Source organism: Nanorana parkeri, unplaced genomic scaffold (genome assembly GCF_000935625.1).
Source record: "Nanorana parkeri isolate BGI_ZX_2015 unplaced genomic scaffold, ASM93562v1 scaffold1835, whole genome shotgun sequence".
Classification (NCBI taxonomy): Eukaryota; Metazoa; Chordata; class Amphibia; order Anura; family Dicroglossidae; genus Nanorana; species Nanorana parkeri.
This window is the reverse complement of record NW_017308103.1, coordinates 139,260-153,878: the sequence shown is the minus strand read 5'-3', so window position 1 is coordinate 153,878 and position 14,619 is coordinate 139,260. Positions and strand designations below refer to the sequence as shown.

The window sequence follows — 14,619 nt, the reverse complement described above, 5'->3', positions numbered from 1 at the left end:
GGATTTTTTTTTGTTGGGGGGGGGGGGGTTGTTGCCTGAAAGTGTGCTGGAGACCCCTTTTGTACAGTATTCTATATCGCCCTCCAATACGCACCTTTCCCTTTTCTTAGTTTCACACAGATCACATGGATTAGGTGGAGACAAACTAAGAGCAGTGGTTCTCAACCTGTGTAACCTCAGGACCAACATTTGTCCCTGGTCATCAAGTCACGACCCAAGTTGCACTGCAATGGAACACATGGCATTGCGGTACCACGCGCTCTGGTGTGGGCGATCGGACTGTGGGTGGGAGGTGCGTTTGGGGTACCATTCAAATGAATGGCAATGCAACGCACCTCCCACACCAGAATGCACAGAAGGTGCAATTGCTTGGTAAACTGCATTAATCGCATGGGACTGTGCCATTAACGCACTGTACTAGTGTGAACGGGCCCTCAAAAACACTGACAGACACAACCACAGACACATTCTCATGTTTTTTTGGGAGTGTAAGACCCACCTAGTTTCCCTAGTTTTTGAGAACTTTAGTGGATCCTCAGGCTGGGGTCCAGTGTGGGCTGATGTGGTGTGACAGGGCTCCATCCATATGTGCATTGCTTGTACTGCTCCCTTGCATGCCCTGTAGAGGTGCCGGGAGCCAGAATGTGACATCACTCGGGTCCAGGCACCTCTACAGGGCATGCAAAGGAGCTGTAAGCAATGGACGTATGGATGGAGCTCACTCGCGGCCATACCCCCAGCCCACCCCAAGCTGACACTCAGCACCGGGCAGCATATTTTGTGTGCTGCTTGGTGCGAGAACCGACTGGCTGAGGAGCCTCTTACCTGGAAAAGTGGAAGGCATGCAGCGACCCCCTAAACACGGGGTCACAACCCACCGGTTGAGAATCAAGGCACTAGAATATTTCAGCTGCCTAGTAAAGGTGATATGTGGAATTCTGGTATGTGGCTGACTCTTGGGGAGCCTGCTCTCGGGTTGTACATTGCTATACATGTTCTAGTTGGTAAAATCAGAGTTGGGGACCACACTTAGGGGTTGCATAGCGTGGATTCCCCATATATCTATAGATGTATATAACCGACATCTCTGCTTTTCATCTGACTTGTTAAAACAGATTTATTTGTTTTGCTGGCTATCTAGAAAGTGTGATGGGGACGCCTTTTGTACCAAATTATCTCTTTTGCATATACAGTATAACTAAACATGAAAAAAGTGGTTTCTCCTCCACCTGCTTGACAAAAGGGCATGTGTAGGTACCCAAAGAATCTACCTCGTCCTTAAAACCCAGAACAGACCCATTTACATGGTGTGCCAGGGAGTGTGTAAAGAAGTGTTGCTAATGTCTAGCCATAGGAAACTCTTAAGCTTGCTAATTAAAGTAATTATAGATCAGTAATTGCAGAAGAGACAAGATAGGAAAAACAGCAATTACACAAACCCACTTCATTCATCCAGCGACAAGAATGAGAATAATGTGGACATCTTTTCTTCTACACTATAGGTAAGGATCTGGAAACAAAGCCTTCAATGCAACCAATGACAAATACGCACACTCAAATGTCTCATGCTTAGGTCTTTATCCAGGACAACTTTGAGCTATGGAAGCAAAGCCTTACTGAGACACACAAGTACTTGGGGTTGAAATACAGAAGATCAGCAATCCAAGGAAAATCATATCTACATTTCCTATGTTCAATAATGCTGTAAAATGTATTAGTCGTGTGTATTTACTACACTGCGATTACAAGGAATCCGTATTAAATGCTTCTGAGATCATTCAGAATTAATTGACAGGTGAAGATGACCTCCTTCAGGGCCCATTCACACCATGTCCGGATCAGATGCGGTACGTTACATTTTTCCTCCACACCAAAAATGCATCCCAATGCATTTGTAGGTTATTTTTGGGCTCTGTTCACCCCAATCCAGTCCGTTCCAGTGCAGGAAAAAAAATGCTGCATGTAAATTTTTTCCTGCACCGGAATGCGTCACAAATGCACAGGACTGGAACGCAACAGACGCTATGACATGGAGCAGGAAGAGATTTGCATAATGACATTGCCCCCAAAAAACAAAAGAGAACGTACTGGAACGCGTCACAAACGCACTGTACCGCGATTGCAGAAACGGGTGCAGATCTGGTCCAGGCATGTTGTGACATGCTTGAAGAGGGTTTGCAATACCACAGACTTGTATGAGTATGCAAAAACCACCTGAAGCAAACAAAATCCCATTCATACAGGTACTATGCAGCATAATTTGTATGAACACCATAAGACACTGCAGACCCGCACCACAGCATGCTTTTAATAAAGAATTCTGTGGCGTTCATTGAGTAAACCATATCCAGTGGTATTCACTCTGCATTTTAAATAGGACCCTTAAAGGACATGATGCCGGCATATGCAGATCCTGGATCTAAACACAAAAACTTACTTTTTTCTAGCTGTCCTCTCAGGTTTTGAAATGGCCGCCAGACTGCTGTGTACAATGGAAACTACAATGTAGGGTGTAGAAAAATCATTGTTTTCCAACCTATAGGCCGAACAAGAAAAACAGAGCAGATTCCTCATCAACACTGCGAGTGCATCGATCCAGAAATCCCCGTTGTTTACTTTGTTGGCTCCGGGCACTGTCAGAATACCCAAACAGAGCCGTCAGCTCATTGACTGCCGGCTCTGTTCATATGAAGATTTTCTGAGCGGCTCCTTCCATCAGCTGATCGAGGAATGCTGGCCAAAGGTTGCCAACAGCAGAACCCACTGTGTGAAATTCACACGGTGTATGGTCACCTTAAGGCTGGGTTCACACCTAGGCGTATCGAATATGCGCGTTTGTCGCGCGTCAAATGCGCATTTCCGAGGCCTACTTGTCTGTATCCCAAATGGAAACGTGCAACAAACGCCCCAAAGAAGCTCCTGTACTTTGGGGTGTAGGACGTTTTGTAGCGCGTTCATACGGCCTGTAATACGCCCAGGTGTGAACCATACCCATAGGAAATAATGGGATTTTGGTGTTTGAGCGTTTTGCAGAGCGTTTGAACGCGCTACAAAACGCCCAGGTGTGAACCGGGCATTAGTGCTGCATGATAAAGCATAATGGGACTTTAATTCCACAAATATAGAAAGCTCACTTTGGACCAGTCTGTAGCAGCATTATAAATTCCTCCACCAATGCCCTTCATAATTTAAAATTCCAAAAAAACTTAATCTGAGTCTTAGGCCAACGTACGCTTCATGCGCGAGTAACCTGGGCGTTGTCAAGGTGTAGCTGTGACAGAGATGGCTGTAAATTGATCCCTAGTGGAGTCCTGAAAAGATGAGCATCAGTCTACTCGCTCCCTCTGGGAAAACTAAGTACCACACTTTGTAATGAAAGAACCTCCTTAATTTCACCTTACTGGTAATCCCTTCATGCGAGTAAATGTGTTATACTACAGCATTGGCAAAACAACAGTGTCTGTAGTGGCCATCTCCCCACCACCGCACAAATGTAACGTGGCCCTTTAAAATACATAAAATATTAGATACAATTAACCACACTGAGACAACCCCTGCTAAAAATAACCGACAGCTCCCACTAGAGAAGATCACAAAAGACTAGCCTCTCCGTTAAACCAAAGAATCAGAGAACATCCATCACCTCTACTAAAAGGTCATACATGATGCACTATAACGGCCCAAAAACCCTTGAAGAGCCGCACCAACCCATGCTCATTTTAATTGGCTAAATGCCACACCCAGGAGTCTGAACTAAAAAAAAAAAAAACACAAAATATTTAGTTTACATCCAGAAGTATACATTTTTATCAAATTGCAAAAAATGTATTTAACCCTTCACCGCATCATAACAACCTCATTAAAAACATGACACCATTGTCTTCACACTGGCACACATTCAGACCCTGTTCACACTGGGGCGGTTCGGCTGCACAGATCCGCCGACGTGAACGATCCCATACATTGCTATGGGGACTGTTCATGCGACCGCGCAATCCGAAGCGCCCCCCACGCGAACTGCTCCCTGCACTATTTTTGCCGCGCTGATCAGTGCGGTTTCCATACAGGTTTCAATGGAACTGTGCTGAGTAGCGCGGTTTTGGGCTTTTTCAATTGCGTTTCAGCGCTGAAACGCAATTAAAACTCACAAAACCTCCCTTGCAAGATCAGCGCGGCAACCGCCCTGGTGTGAATGGGCTCTTACACAGGGCTTCCAATTCACCCCTCATAGGTTCTGAAAATTAAGTTCTTATATCCAAATCTTGGTGCTTCTTTCGTACGAGATACAGGTAATTGATTCTTGCTAGAAAAACTTGAACACAGTAATCCAATGTCTTAGTAAGCAGGCATTCCAATATTGGTAACAATGTAATGTTATTGGCTAGATCATAGACAGTTGCAACATCTGTACTGTTATTAATACATCTCTCTCAAAGTACACACAATGTAGTCATTCCGCCTCACCTATGTGGCTTGATCTTGTAGTCACAGTTTGCCATACTCAGGCTGTGCAGTTGGTTACATTGCAATCTTACGTCACCAATTCATATATGGCAACTCTTTGATAGATTATGATTTATTTAACCCTTCCGTGTCCCGTGTAAGAGTTTAGAAAATGCATATTTCCTGGCTGCAGTTGTACGAACATCAATTCAAGTTTGCGGACAATGTCCTTAGTAAGGTTCACAGTATCTCCAGATATCAACAAAGTTCTTTAAAAGAGCTCTCACCCGTTGGCCGGACCAAGATAGTAATGTGAAACTTGCCCCGTAAAACAAGGAGTCATAACTGACCTCAATCAATTAAGACTGAGTGAAACCAGCTTCATACCGGCCGACCGGTAAGGGCTCTTTTAAAAACTTTGTTGATATCTGGAGATACTATGAACCTGCCGGGTTCAGTCGTACTAAAAGGGGAGGAGAACGGAGCAGCAGCAACTAATCGATGAGAATCGTTGCAAACGATTCTCATAATCGATTAGTTGTTGCAGCCCCAGTATGCATAGAAAATGGAAACCTTCTGACTTCAGATGCAATCAAGCAGATCCCTTAACTCCAAGCAACCCAGTTGACAATTCTGCAATAACAGTAGAGTCATATCTAAAAAGTAACGGACATCAAATCTTCTGCAAAGTGAATGTTGCAGGTAGTGCTTACCCAATGTGTCCTTTAAGTTCTTCACAATAGAGGCCTTTCGGGCACTGTTCTTCCTCTCTACATAGTTAGAGGGCACAAAGCCAGTCTTGTTTGTGGAATTGCGCACACGCCACCATGATTTTGAGTCATCCAGGAGCAGGAGTCTCTCATTCTTTTTGATGTCCAATTCCTGATCTTGCTGGGCCACATAGTCAAACTTGGCGACCACGACCACCTCTTCTGTCATCTTCTAAATGTTTGGGCTCTGCAATGATAAACCAAAAAAAAATGATATGTTTAGATGTACCATGTATTGGAGAGTAAACAAAGCTCAAAACTAGGGAGGAGATGTTATAAATGCCACACATTGAAAACCACTCTAAAACTGCACAAAATGACCCAGTCATACAATATCAGCACTGATCTCTGGATCTGTATTTTTGAGAGTCAACCCACGTCCTATGCATTCCCATCTCTTGGCAACACCATTATTACATTCTTCTCTATACCTGAGACTAAACAGGGAAAGCAAGATAACATTCAATGTCCATGGCAGGTAGGTAGACATGACAGTTGGAAAGAGCCGGCAGCAAATTCCAAGACCTTCCTTATAAAGCCCTAAGAAGACACTTAGTAACATACACCATAAACTAGAATTCATTTCGGTAGAAGTGAAACTATGCTAATAATTACTTCAAGAAAACCAACACTGAGAGAGCCTCCTGAAAATGCTAATTGCTTGGATGCCTTTGGACTTCCATGTTTTGAGTCACTGACGCAGAACAAAAGCATGGGGCAAGAGAAGTCCTATTCCTAATGTGCATACTAGCTCCAATCAGTGGCTCAAAGTACTGAATTCAATGAATGCGCATGACACGAGGGAATTATCAATTTCGGGAACAAAGGATAGCTATGGCCGCCCACATAGCTTTTCAGTACGTGATTTGAGGCAATGAACAGGAGGCGGGAAGGCAAATTAAGGTACATTTGGGTGCCCGATGCATACTTTTTGGGTTTTGCAATAATGGAACAACAAAGAGGTATTATTCAGCGCTGTGATGGTGACACCCGGATACATTTGGAAGATTCTGCTGCCACTACTATAAGATAACAAGGGCTAAATGCTGGTTGAAGTTCTTGTCCAGATTGTTATGTCTGAAGAGGGTCCCCGGACTGTTGGCAGGGAGGGTTGGGTAAAAAGACTGTTTGAGCATTGTTTGCAGTGAAATAGAACTATGAGCTTCCTGTTTCGAAGTCTAATCAGACAATACTTAAAACAGCTGCCTCAGGAAGTGGAGAAGCGGATCTTAAGCTTACAGAAAACCCAAGTGCCTATTTTTACCTAATATCTGGAAAGGACTGCTGTTACCATCAAGCAAAATAATACAAAAAAAGAAACTGAAGTACATTGATTTTTTTCATTTATGCAAATTCTCAGCAAAAGAAGAGATAAAAAGGACTGGTCTAACCCAACAGCCAGGCGGGATCGAGGATCAGGCGAGTAGACCAAAGCGAGCATTTAACTCTTGCAGTGTGAAAGAACGAAGGCAGGGCTGGAGTTTAACGAGAGAGTATAGGTCACCTTTTTAGTTGTTTTCATTCAAACCTCAATCTTCAAAGTACAAGAAGAGGATTTGAAACATCCATCACATTACAGCCCAGGCACTACTGGTTCCTCTAAGTGACCACAGGTATTCCCTGCTAGGCAGACATATAACAAAATAAAAAACAAACAATTGACACGAATCTAACACTTTTGATGCCGAGTCACTTTTTGCTTTTCTTTCTTCATTTGGGAGGGAACACTAGACTAAAAAACTGTGGTATCCAGGCCCCCCACACAACCACAAACTGAAGGCGGCCCTCTTGTGCACAAGGAAGTTCTGTTCAGAAATAGTGTGCTGACACTTTCCATAGTGCTTTACAAGAACATGAGTCCCTGCCACAGGAGTTTACAAGTGAATGGCCCTATCATGTTGTTGCTGACATAGTGGCCCCAAAAAGCCATACATGGCCCAGTGCACCTAATAAACAGAGGTCCCTCAGATGCACTGACTGTGTAGGGAGCAATACAGTGACCTATAGTAAGCTCATTGCATCACTTCTCCCCTCTCCCCAGCGATCAGGAAGTGATCACCAGGAAAAGAGAGAAGTACCGGCAGCCCACAGCTCTCTCTCTGGTGAATGGCCATCCAGATACTCATTACAAATAACCTGCTGGCTACCTCCATCCCTCTGCTCAGCTTCTCCCGAATCGGCTTCTCTCTGTTCAGCATCTTTACAAACACTTATTAGCTAAAGTGAGCCCGATGTGCAGATCTGGTCAGGCAGAGATCTGCGGCTACTATATGCACTTACTTTGTAGTATAGATATTAATTTATGGGGTGCAAAAACTGGGATTTTGGATTTTCCAGCTTCTGGTGCATTTGTCTTCAACACAGGTGCACATCTAATTTATTTATGTTTTCCCCACATTTGTTTCCTGCACATACATGTAGTGGCGCCAGATACCCTGCAGACATTGACCAATCCCAGGAAGCTCGGACAGTCCAAGTTCTGATACTTCTGGGTATTAGCAGAGCTTGCACTTACAGTCACATGCTAACCAGCCCATTACTATTGGCCAACAGAAATATATAAGACAGAAAAACGTCAGCACTATAAACATTCACGCAAATCTGCAGGGATTCTGAAGCTGTTACTCGTATGTGTGGGCATTTTCTTGCTGCTGCAGTTTCTCTGTCCTGAAGACCGAGCCTCTTCAAAAAGGGAAGAAGACAACGACAAGAGGAGGCGCACAAAAGTGTCAGAACTTCTGACTTCCTGATTGGCCCGGGAAGCTGGTTACATGCTTTTTGGCCAGTTCGATGCTAATTGGCTGGGAAGCCGGCATCCTGGGAAATCAAGAAGCCGGGCAGCGTGTCATTGATTGCACGGGAAGCTGGCTCCATGCTAGCGGAAGTACCGGTATCGGTACTCCGCGAGTACCAAAATATAAATATTCGTACTCGATAGCAAAAAAAAAACAGTAAAAGTGGATCCTTAATTTTAGCACCAAAAGTCTGCTAAAGGCCCTAAAATATATATAGTTCAACTGGAGGTTTTTTTTTCCCAACCAAACCAACAGTATAATAAACAGTCTGTAATAAAGGATTACGTACTGTAGAAGTAGTGGTCCTTTAAAATGACAACCAATTGTGGATGAAACTAATTGCTTCCAAAATGGTTTTTCGTTCACATGTCCCTTGTTGGTGCAGCTTCCAGGAGTGGAGCTCAGAGATCCATTGCTACTATCCAGGCCCGCTACCCCTCCTCATGATGTCATCAGTCCAAAGTCTTCCAGAAAGGACCTTGCAGCAGGAAGAAGTGTCCACCTCACCCAGGCAGTGACCTACATACTCGAAGGACCCTCACAAACTGCAATTCAAAAGACAAACTTTGGACTCTGAGCATCACGTGACCACAGATGTAGGCAAGTAAAAAGTGCATTTAAAATCAATTTAAATTCTGTAGTCCTTGGGACTAGAGGGGACGTCAACACACTCCCAATGTTGATGCTGGGGGAAATTGAATGGGTTGAAATTAGCAGTCTGTCCTACCAATTTATGTCTATACCACTCAAAATCACACCTACCTGCTCGAGCTTTACCCTACCAAGTAAATATGAGCTATGGCCTGTGGTAACAGAACTTATTTATGTCCCTTCTACCATCCACAGCAACACCCAGAACCTTTTACATTGACGCCACCCATGGGCAGCCCTGAAAGAATCACTGGACATGGAGTTTCATGATTCCACATGACTAGCAAGCAGGAACTTTCTCAACGGGCTCAGGAAGTGCGAGCAGTCAGAAAGAGGAGTGACGTAGAGAAGAACGTACAACACTGACATAGCCAGTTTGAATTGCAGAACAGAGATACAGTGGGGGGAATTTACTAAAGCAATCGCAGCAGTTTTAGCCTCTTAGATCTTTTTTTTTTTTATGTGCAAATCTGTCTTTTATCATGTGCCCCTGTTTTGACCTGAGCTTGCACTACTTTTTGCGCCTGTTTTCATCTGCACTTGTCCTGCCGCTGTCTGAAAGTGGAGCATCACCTAACAAAACAAATCGCAACTTAAGAAGTCCCCATGACCACTTCTTCAAGAAGACACAGTTAAGCTTTTTGCCTGGAGTTACGAGCCTTCTTTCCTGGAGTCTTTTTAAAAGGAGAACTATGGGGTCAGTGTTTTTCCCCATAGTTCTCCTTAGGGTAACAGGAGGACACAAACTAGCGTCCTCCCGTTACCCTAGGCTCAGTATACTGCAAGCTACAGCTCGCGGTATACTGAGAGGCCGCACCTGGAGCAGATCCCGACGTAGATGACGGGATCCGCCCAGCTGCGTGAGTGACAGCTGGCTCTGCCTATCTAGAGGCAGAGCCAGCTGTACCCGCCCCCTCCCCCGTCCGTTCCGCCAGTCAGCGCTGGTGGATCGGAGTGGGGAGAGGGGAATCCAGCCCCTACCCCTGTCACGGCAGAGAGCCGTGACAGGATCGAGAGGTGAGGGAACCGGTATGTGTTCCCTCACCTCCCGATCTATTGAGCCGACCTGTGACAGTCTCATTGTCACAGGTCGGCTTAGAACTATGAGCTGAGTGAAAATCACTCATCTCATAGTTCTCCTTTAATCTCATTTATGAACAACATTACACAAGCTTCAAAAATCTGGTGCAAAGTGCGTCAAATATATTCCGCGTAAGTTCATACACCGGCAATTGCGATTATAAATTCCGCCCAGTATATGTTCTAGTTGGGAGGAAATCCTGGAGTTGATCTTCAAGTCTGCACAGTACCTCACCTCCATCGACAGAAAGGAACCCTATTTTCCTGTATTTGCATAAATTAAAAACACAGCAGGGACGCAGGTACTTCTACGTGTGACTGATTTTGTGGGATACACTGCACTTTGCTATGTAAAAAAAATGTCCTTCAAATTTCTAATGTTGAGCAAGAGCTGTAATTCCACATTTTGCGTGCAGCATCTGACAGTGAAATAGGATACTAAAATCAGATACGATGATGGTTTAAAGTAGAACTAGAGCAAAACCTTCAAACCGACAAATGTGCAATCTTTACACCAAATCCTTTTAACATCTGGGCAATTCAACTAAAGTCTACAGTAAAAAAATGCATAAGTAGGAGGTTCAGAAAAAAAAAAAAAAAAAAAAGAAGTAAAAACGATTCGTAGATCCAGCCCTGCCCCTCACATTAAAGAACCAATAGGAAGGCTTGGGAGGGCCAATGTGGCCGAGCTCAACATTTAACAAAAATTCAAGATTCTTTTTTCTTCAGCTGCTTATTTCTCTGGAATGACTGACTGATCACTTACAGTAACCTCTACATACAGATTTTACACCATATGCTTTGTTTGAATATGAATTGCCCAGGTTTAGCAAAGAAATAAAAGTACATGTTCATACTTAATCACATTTTCTGGAGTAAAAAAAAAAGAAAGCAGCAGCCCACATAAGCAATGGCCAGCAGAGGACAGTAACAGAACATAAATAGCAGAACTGCCAGATTAGTCACACTATGGAGCAGTGACCTATATGCCACATTTGTCTCTCTCTCTATAACCTGGCAGACAAAGCGATGTGGTCACTACATTACAGCATCGATTTTCATCTTGGCCATTTAAGAGCTGACCTTTACCAGAAAGATGCTGAACAGCTCAGAGAACAGTTTTAATTATACAAAGACCTAAATAAATATAGCAATATACAGGTTAATGGACACATTTAATCAATTTGGGACTGAAGTCATTTTTAAAAATATTTGCACACAGGTTTCACCAGCTTGTTCTCCAGTCACATCGGCCAAGGAGAAGACAGCCTGAAATCCTAGTCGTTTCTGGGTTTACTAACCAGAGGAGATGAGAGATGGCCTGTGCTGATCTACCTCCCATTCACCCACAGAAACCTGGCATATTCTGGAGCCCGGATACACAGTTGCACTTGGTGATGTAAGGCTTGGATGCAGCTGCTCGGCCATGGAAACCCATTCCATGAAGCTCTCTACGCACTGTTGTTGTGCCAATCTGAAGGCCACATGAAGTTTGAAAGTCTGTAGCTATTGACTCTGCAGACAGTTGGCGACTTCTGCGCACTGTGCGCTTCAGCATGCGCTGACCCCGCTCTGTCATTTTACGCGGCCTACCACTTCGTCGCTGCTGTTCCCAGTTGCTTACGCTTTGTTATAATACCACTAACAGGTGACCGTGGAATATTTAGTAGCAAGGAAATTTCACGGATGGACTTGGCGCACAGGTGGCAACCTATTACGGTACCATGCTTAAATCCACTGAGCTCCTCAGTGGAGCTCAGTGGAGCGACCCATTCTTTTACAAATGTTTGTACAAGAGTCTGCATGCCGAGGTATTGATTTTATACACCTGTGGCCATGGAGGTGATTGGAACACCTGAATCTAATGATTTGGGAGGGGTATCCCATTACTTTTGGCAATATAGTGTATATGTACGTATTGCTGAGAATTACATATCAAAGTTCATTTGAATTCCTCATGGTGCTTACACTTCATTTAAATTAACCTTGAACAATCTTTATACCCAATTTAAAAAAAATAAAAAAAAAAAGATAATTTTAAATAGACTTGATGAAAAAGTGCATAAGCAGAGGTACTCAGTAAAAATGCTGAATCTACGTATTAATATCAGCTTTTCCTGTAGAAGTAGAGTCTAACTACAGACCTTCCTTCTCCTGGGCCTCTTTATTGGTCAGTGATGCTACTCATCACATTTACCTGTTAAAGTCTTGATCTCTGGAACTAGCGATTGTTTTAACATATAGATTTCAAATGAAAGTAACCCCTACGTGCACATTTTAAACCGCATGCTTTGTTTGATGTAGGCACTACCAAACCACATTTTCTGGAGTAAAAGTGTGCCTTTGAGGGACACAGGAATAATAGTATTTCACAGACATACGGGTTACAAACAGCTACCTTCAGGAAGTGGACAAAGACAAAAAGGAAAAACAAAGAAAAAAGGGGTCTACTCCCCTATAGGACCCACGGACGTACCGCCTCAGTTTTGTTATGAAGCATATAGGGCCAGGAGAACAGAGGGGTTGCTTGTATCCCTTAACGTACTCAGATAACGATTTTACGGTAAATACAAAAATCCTATTTTCAAAGATAATAGAGAAAGATATGAGAATAACACTATCCCACATTAAAGTGGCCAACTAGTGTGTACACATACTGATGAGTTCACAATCTAGAAGTCCAGGAGTTTGTCTCTCACATACCGGTGTGTTATATTTTACAGCTCTTTCACAGTATTCCGATCTTAAATAGAAGTTCCTGCCCTCATGTTGTGCCTGGTCTGTCTCCAGCCGTGATTAAATCCACCGAACCCACAGTAATCTGTATGTGTGCATCACATTTGTGTTAACTTTTCTCAGGCACGTAATACATACAGTTGTGCTCAAAAGTTTGCATACCCTTGGAGAATTAGTAATATTTGTACCATTTTTAAAGAAAACATAAGTGAGCTGGCAAAAAACATGTATTTCTTATGGGTTTCATATTCAGCTGTAGGTCATAACAGAATGGCACAATCATAAAACAAAACATCTAAACAGTTGAAGTGGACCTTCACCCCCTTTCCACTAAAAAAATCACATCAGCATAAAGCTCTGCATACCGATTTAAAATCTTACATTCATTAGTTGAACTGTATTAATAAGTAAATGAAAAACAAGTTTCTTTATCTACTTCCTGGTCCAGTTCTGGCACAAATGATGTAATCTGTGCCCAAGCATTGCATCCTGGGAAGGATACATCAGCAGAGCATTTCTGGGAAATCGTATCTGTAATCTCATGAGATCTCAGAAAAAGGAATTTTCTGCACCTGTGATGATGTGCATGGTTACATGTGCTAGAGTTCCAGGAAGTAAAGGGAGATCTAGTAATGTGCCCTTAGTAAATATGGCCACCATGAGAAGAATGGGGAGGAAAAAGATAAGGTATGCAAAGAATACAAAGCCAGCAATTATCTAGAAGTATGCGATTGTAGATTGTCATTACTAAATTAAATTTTTAAAGATCTGGGTAAAGGTCCGCTTTAACTTTTCTCAGGCAAGTGATTCATATGTAGCAAGCATTACATTGTATTGATCCACTTTGCTTTAAACACCCGGTATCCACAGACATAGTAATCAGTTTCCACATGTGCTCCGAACTTATGGAAATGGACAAAAAACAAGATTGTTTTTAGCCACAACCAGCTCAAATATAACTCATTGCTGACTTCTAAATAGTAGTTGTGTTATTATCCACAGTTCACCTTCATCAAAAGGTTTACATTTCATCTGCGGTCTCGACAGCGGCACCAGTGCGAGCTGCGTACATAAGCAAACAGCCATGCATGAGCTTTTACTGGCTATCAGCAGTAGCTATATCATAACTTATGGTCCGCTTTCTGGAGCTCATTATTGCAACCACTTATAAGTCGTTGTGGGTTAAGAATCCTTAATTCTCCTCCGTGCAGCTTGCTCACTCAGTGTTAGAAATCCCATTAAAGTTTGTTTTGTATGTGAGCTGCTTGGAGGTAACAACAATCTTGATTGTTGTCCCTTTAAGTTCGGAGCAAATGTGGATAATGATTCCTGTCTGTGGACGCCGGCTGTTTAAAGCAAAGTGGATAAATACAATGTATTGCACACTGCAATACTGCGTTTTTGTCTTTTTTGACATCTTGTCTACTGGACTAATACGGCTTACATACATATACATATATACACACACACTGGCAGAAATCGTAAAATGTTGGCATTCATATTGGAAATATGACTGATCATGCCAAAAACTGTGGAGACGGCAACACGCAAATGCAGCAGTGCCGTCCATCCGTTTTTTTACTACGGGCGGACGGCAAGAGGTTAAGGATAGTGATCATTTTAACCAATTTAATATCACAGTTGTTTGGCTCCTTTTTAAAATCATTATAACAGAAATCATCCAAAACCTTACAAACCCTGGAATGTGGCTTTGTTACAGACACACACAGGTTAAAATGGCAATTAAAGGTTAATTTCCCACATCTGCAGCTTTTTAAATTGCAATTAGAGTCTGTGTCTATATAGTCAATGAGTTTGTCACGTGGATGCACTGAGCAGGCTAGATACTGAGCCATGGGGAGCAGAAAAGAACAGTCAAAAGACCTGCATAAGAAGGTAACTTTATAAAGATGAAAAGGATATCAAAATATATCCAAAGCCTTTAAAATACCAGTCAGTACCGTTCAATCACTTATGAAGTGGAAAAACATGAGTTGATTACCTGATAACTCTGTTTCCAGGAATCTTCCAGGACAGCCATCGAGATATAGGCTCCGCCTGCCTGCAACAGGAAACACATCAACCACATTAAATAAATAGACTCCTCCTTCCATCCCAAGTCAGTAACCTCTAGGACCGAAGGC

General features: G+C 43.0%; 1 protein-coding gene across 2 annotated transcripts in view; it reads right to left on the bottom strand.

Moving 5' to 3' along the window:
* The window catches only part of NCK1 (NCK adaptor protein 1), a 116,092-nt gene that overhangs the window by 45,213 nt on the left and 56,260 nt on the right, over nt 1-14,619 (bottom strand). For both annotated transcript variants that reach the window (XM_018571777.1, XM_018571776.1), the window contains one exon: nt 5,157-5,400. In XM_018571777.1, the coding sequence (XP_018427279.1) occupies nt 5,157-5,382 (226 nt within the window). In that variant the 5' untranslated portion in view covers nt 5,383-5,400. The remainder of the gene's footprint in view (nt 1-5,156; nt 5,401-14,619) is intronic.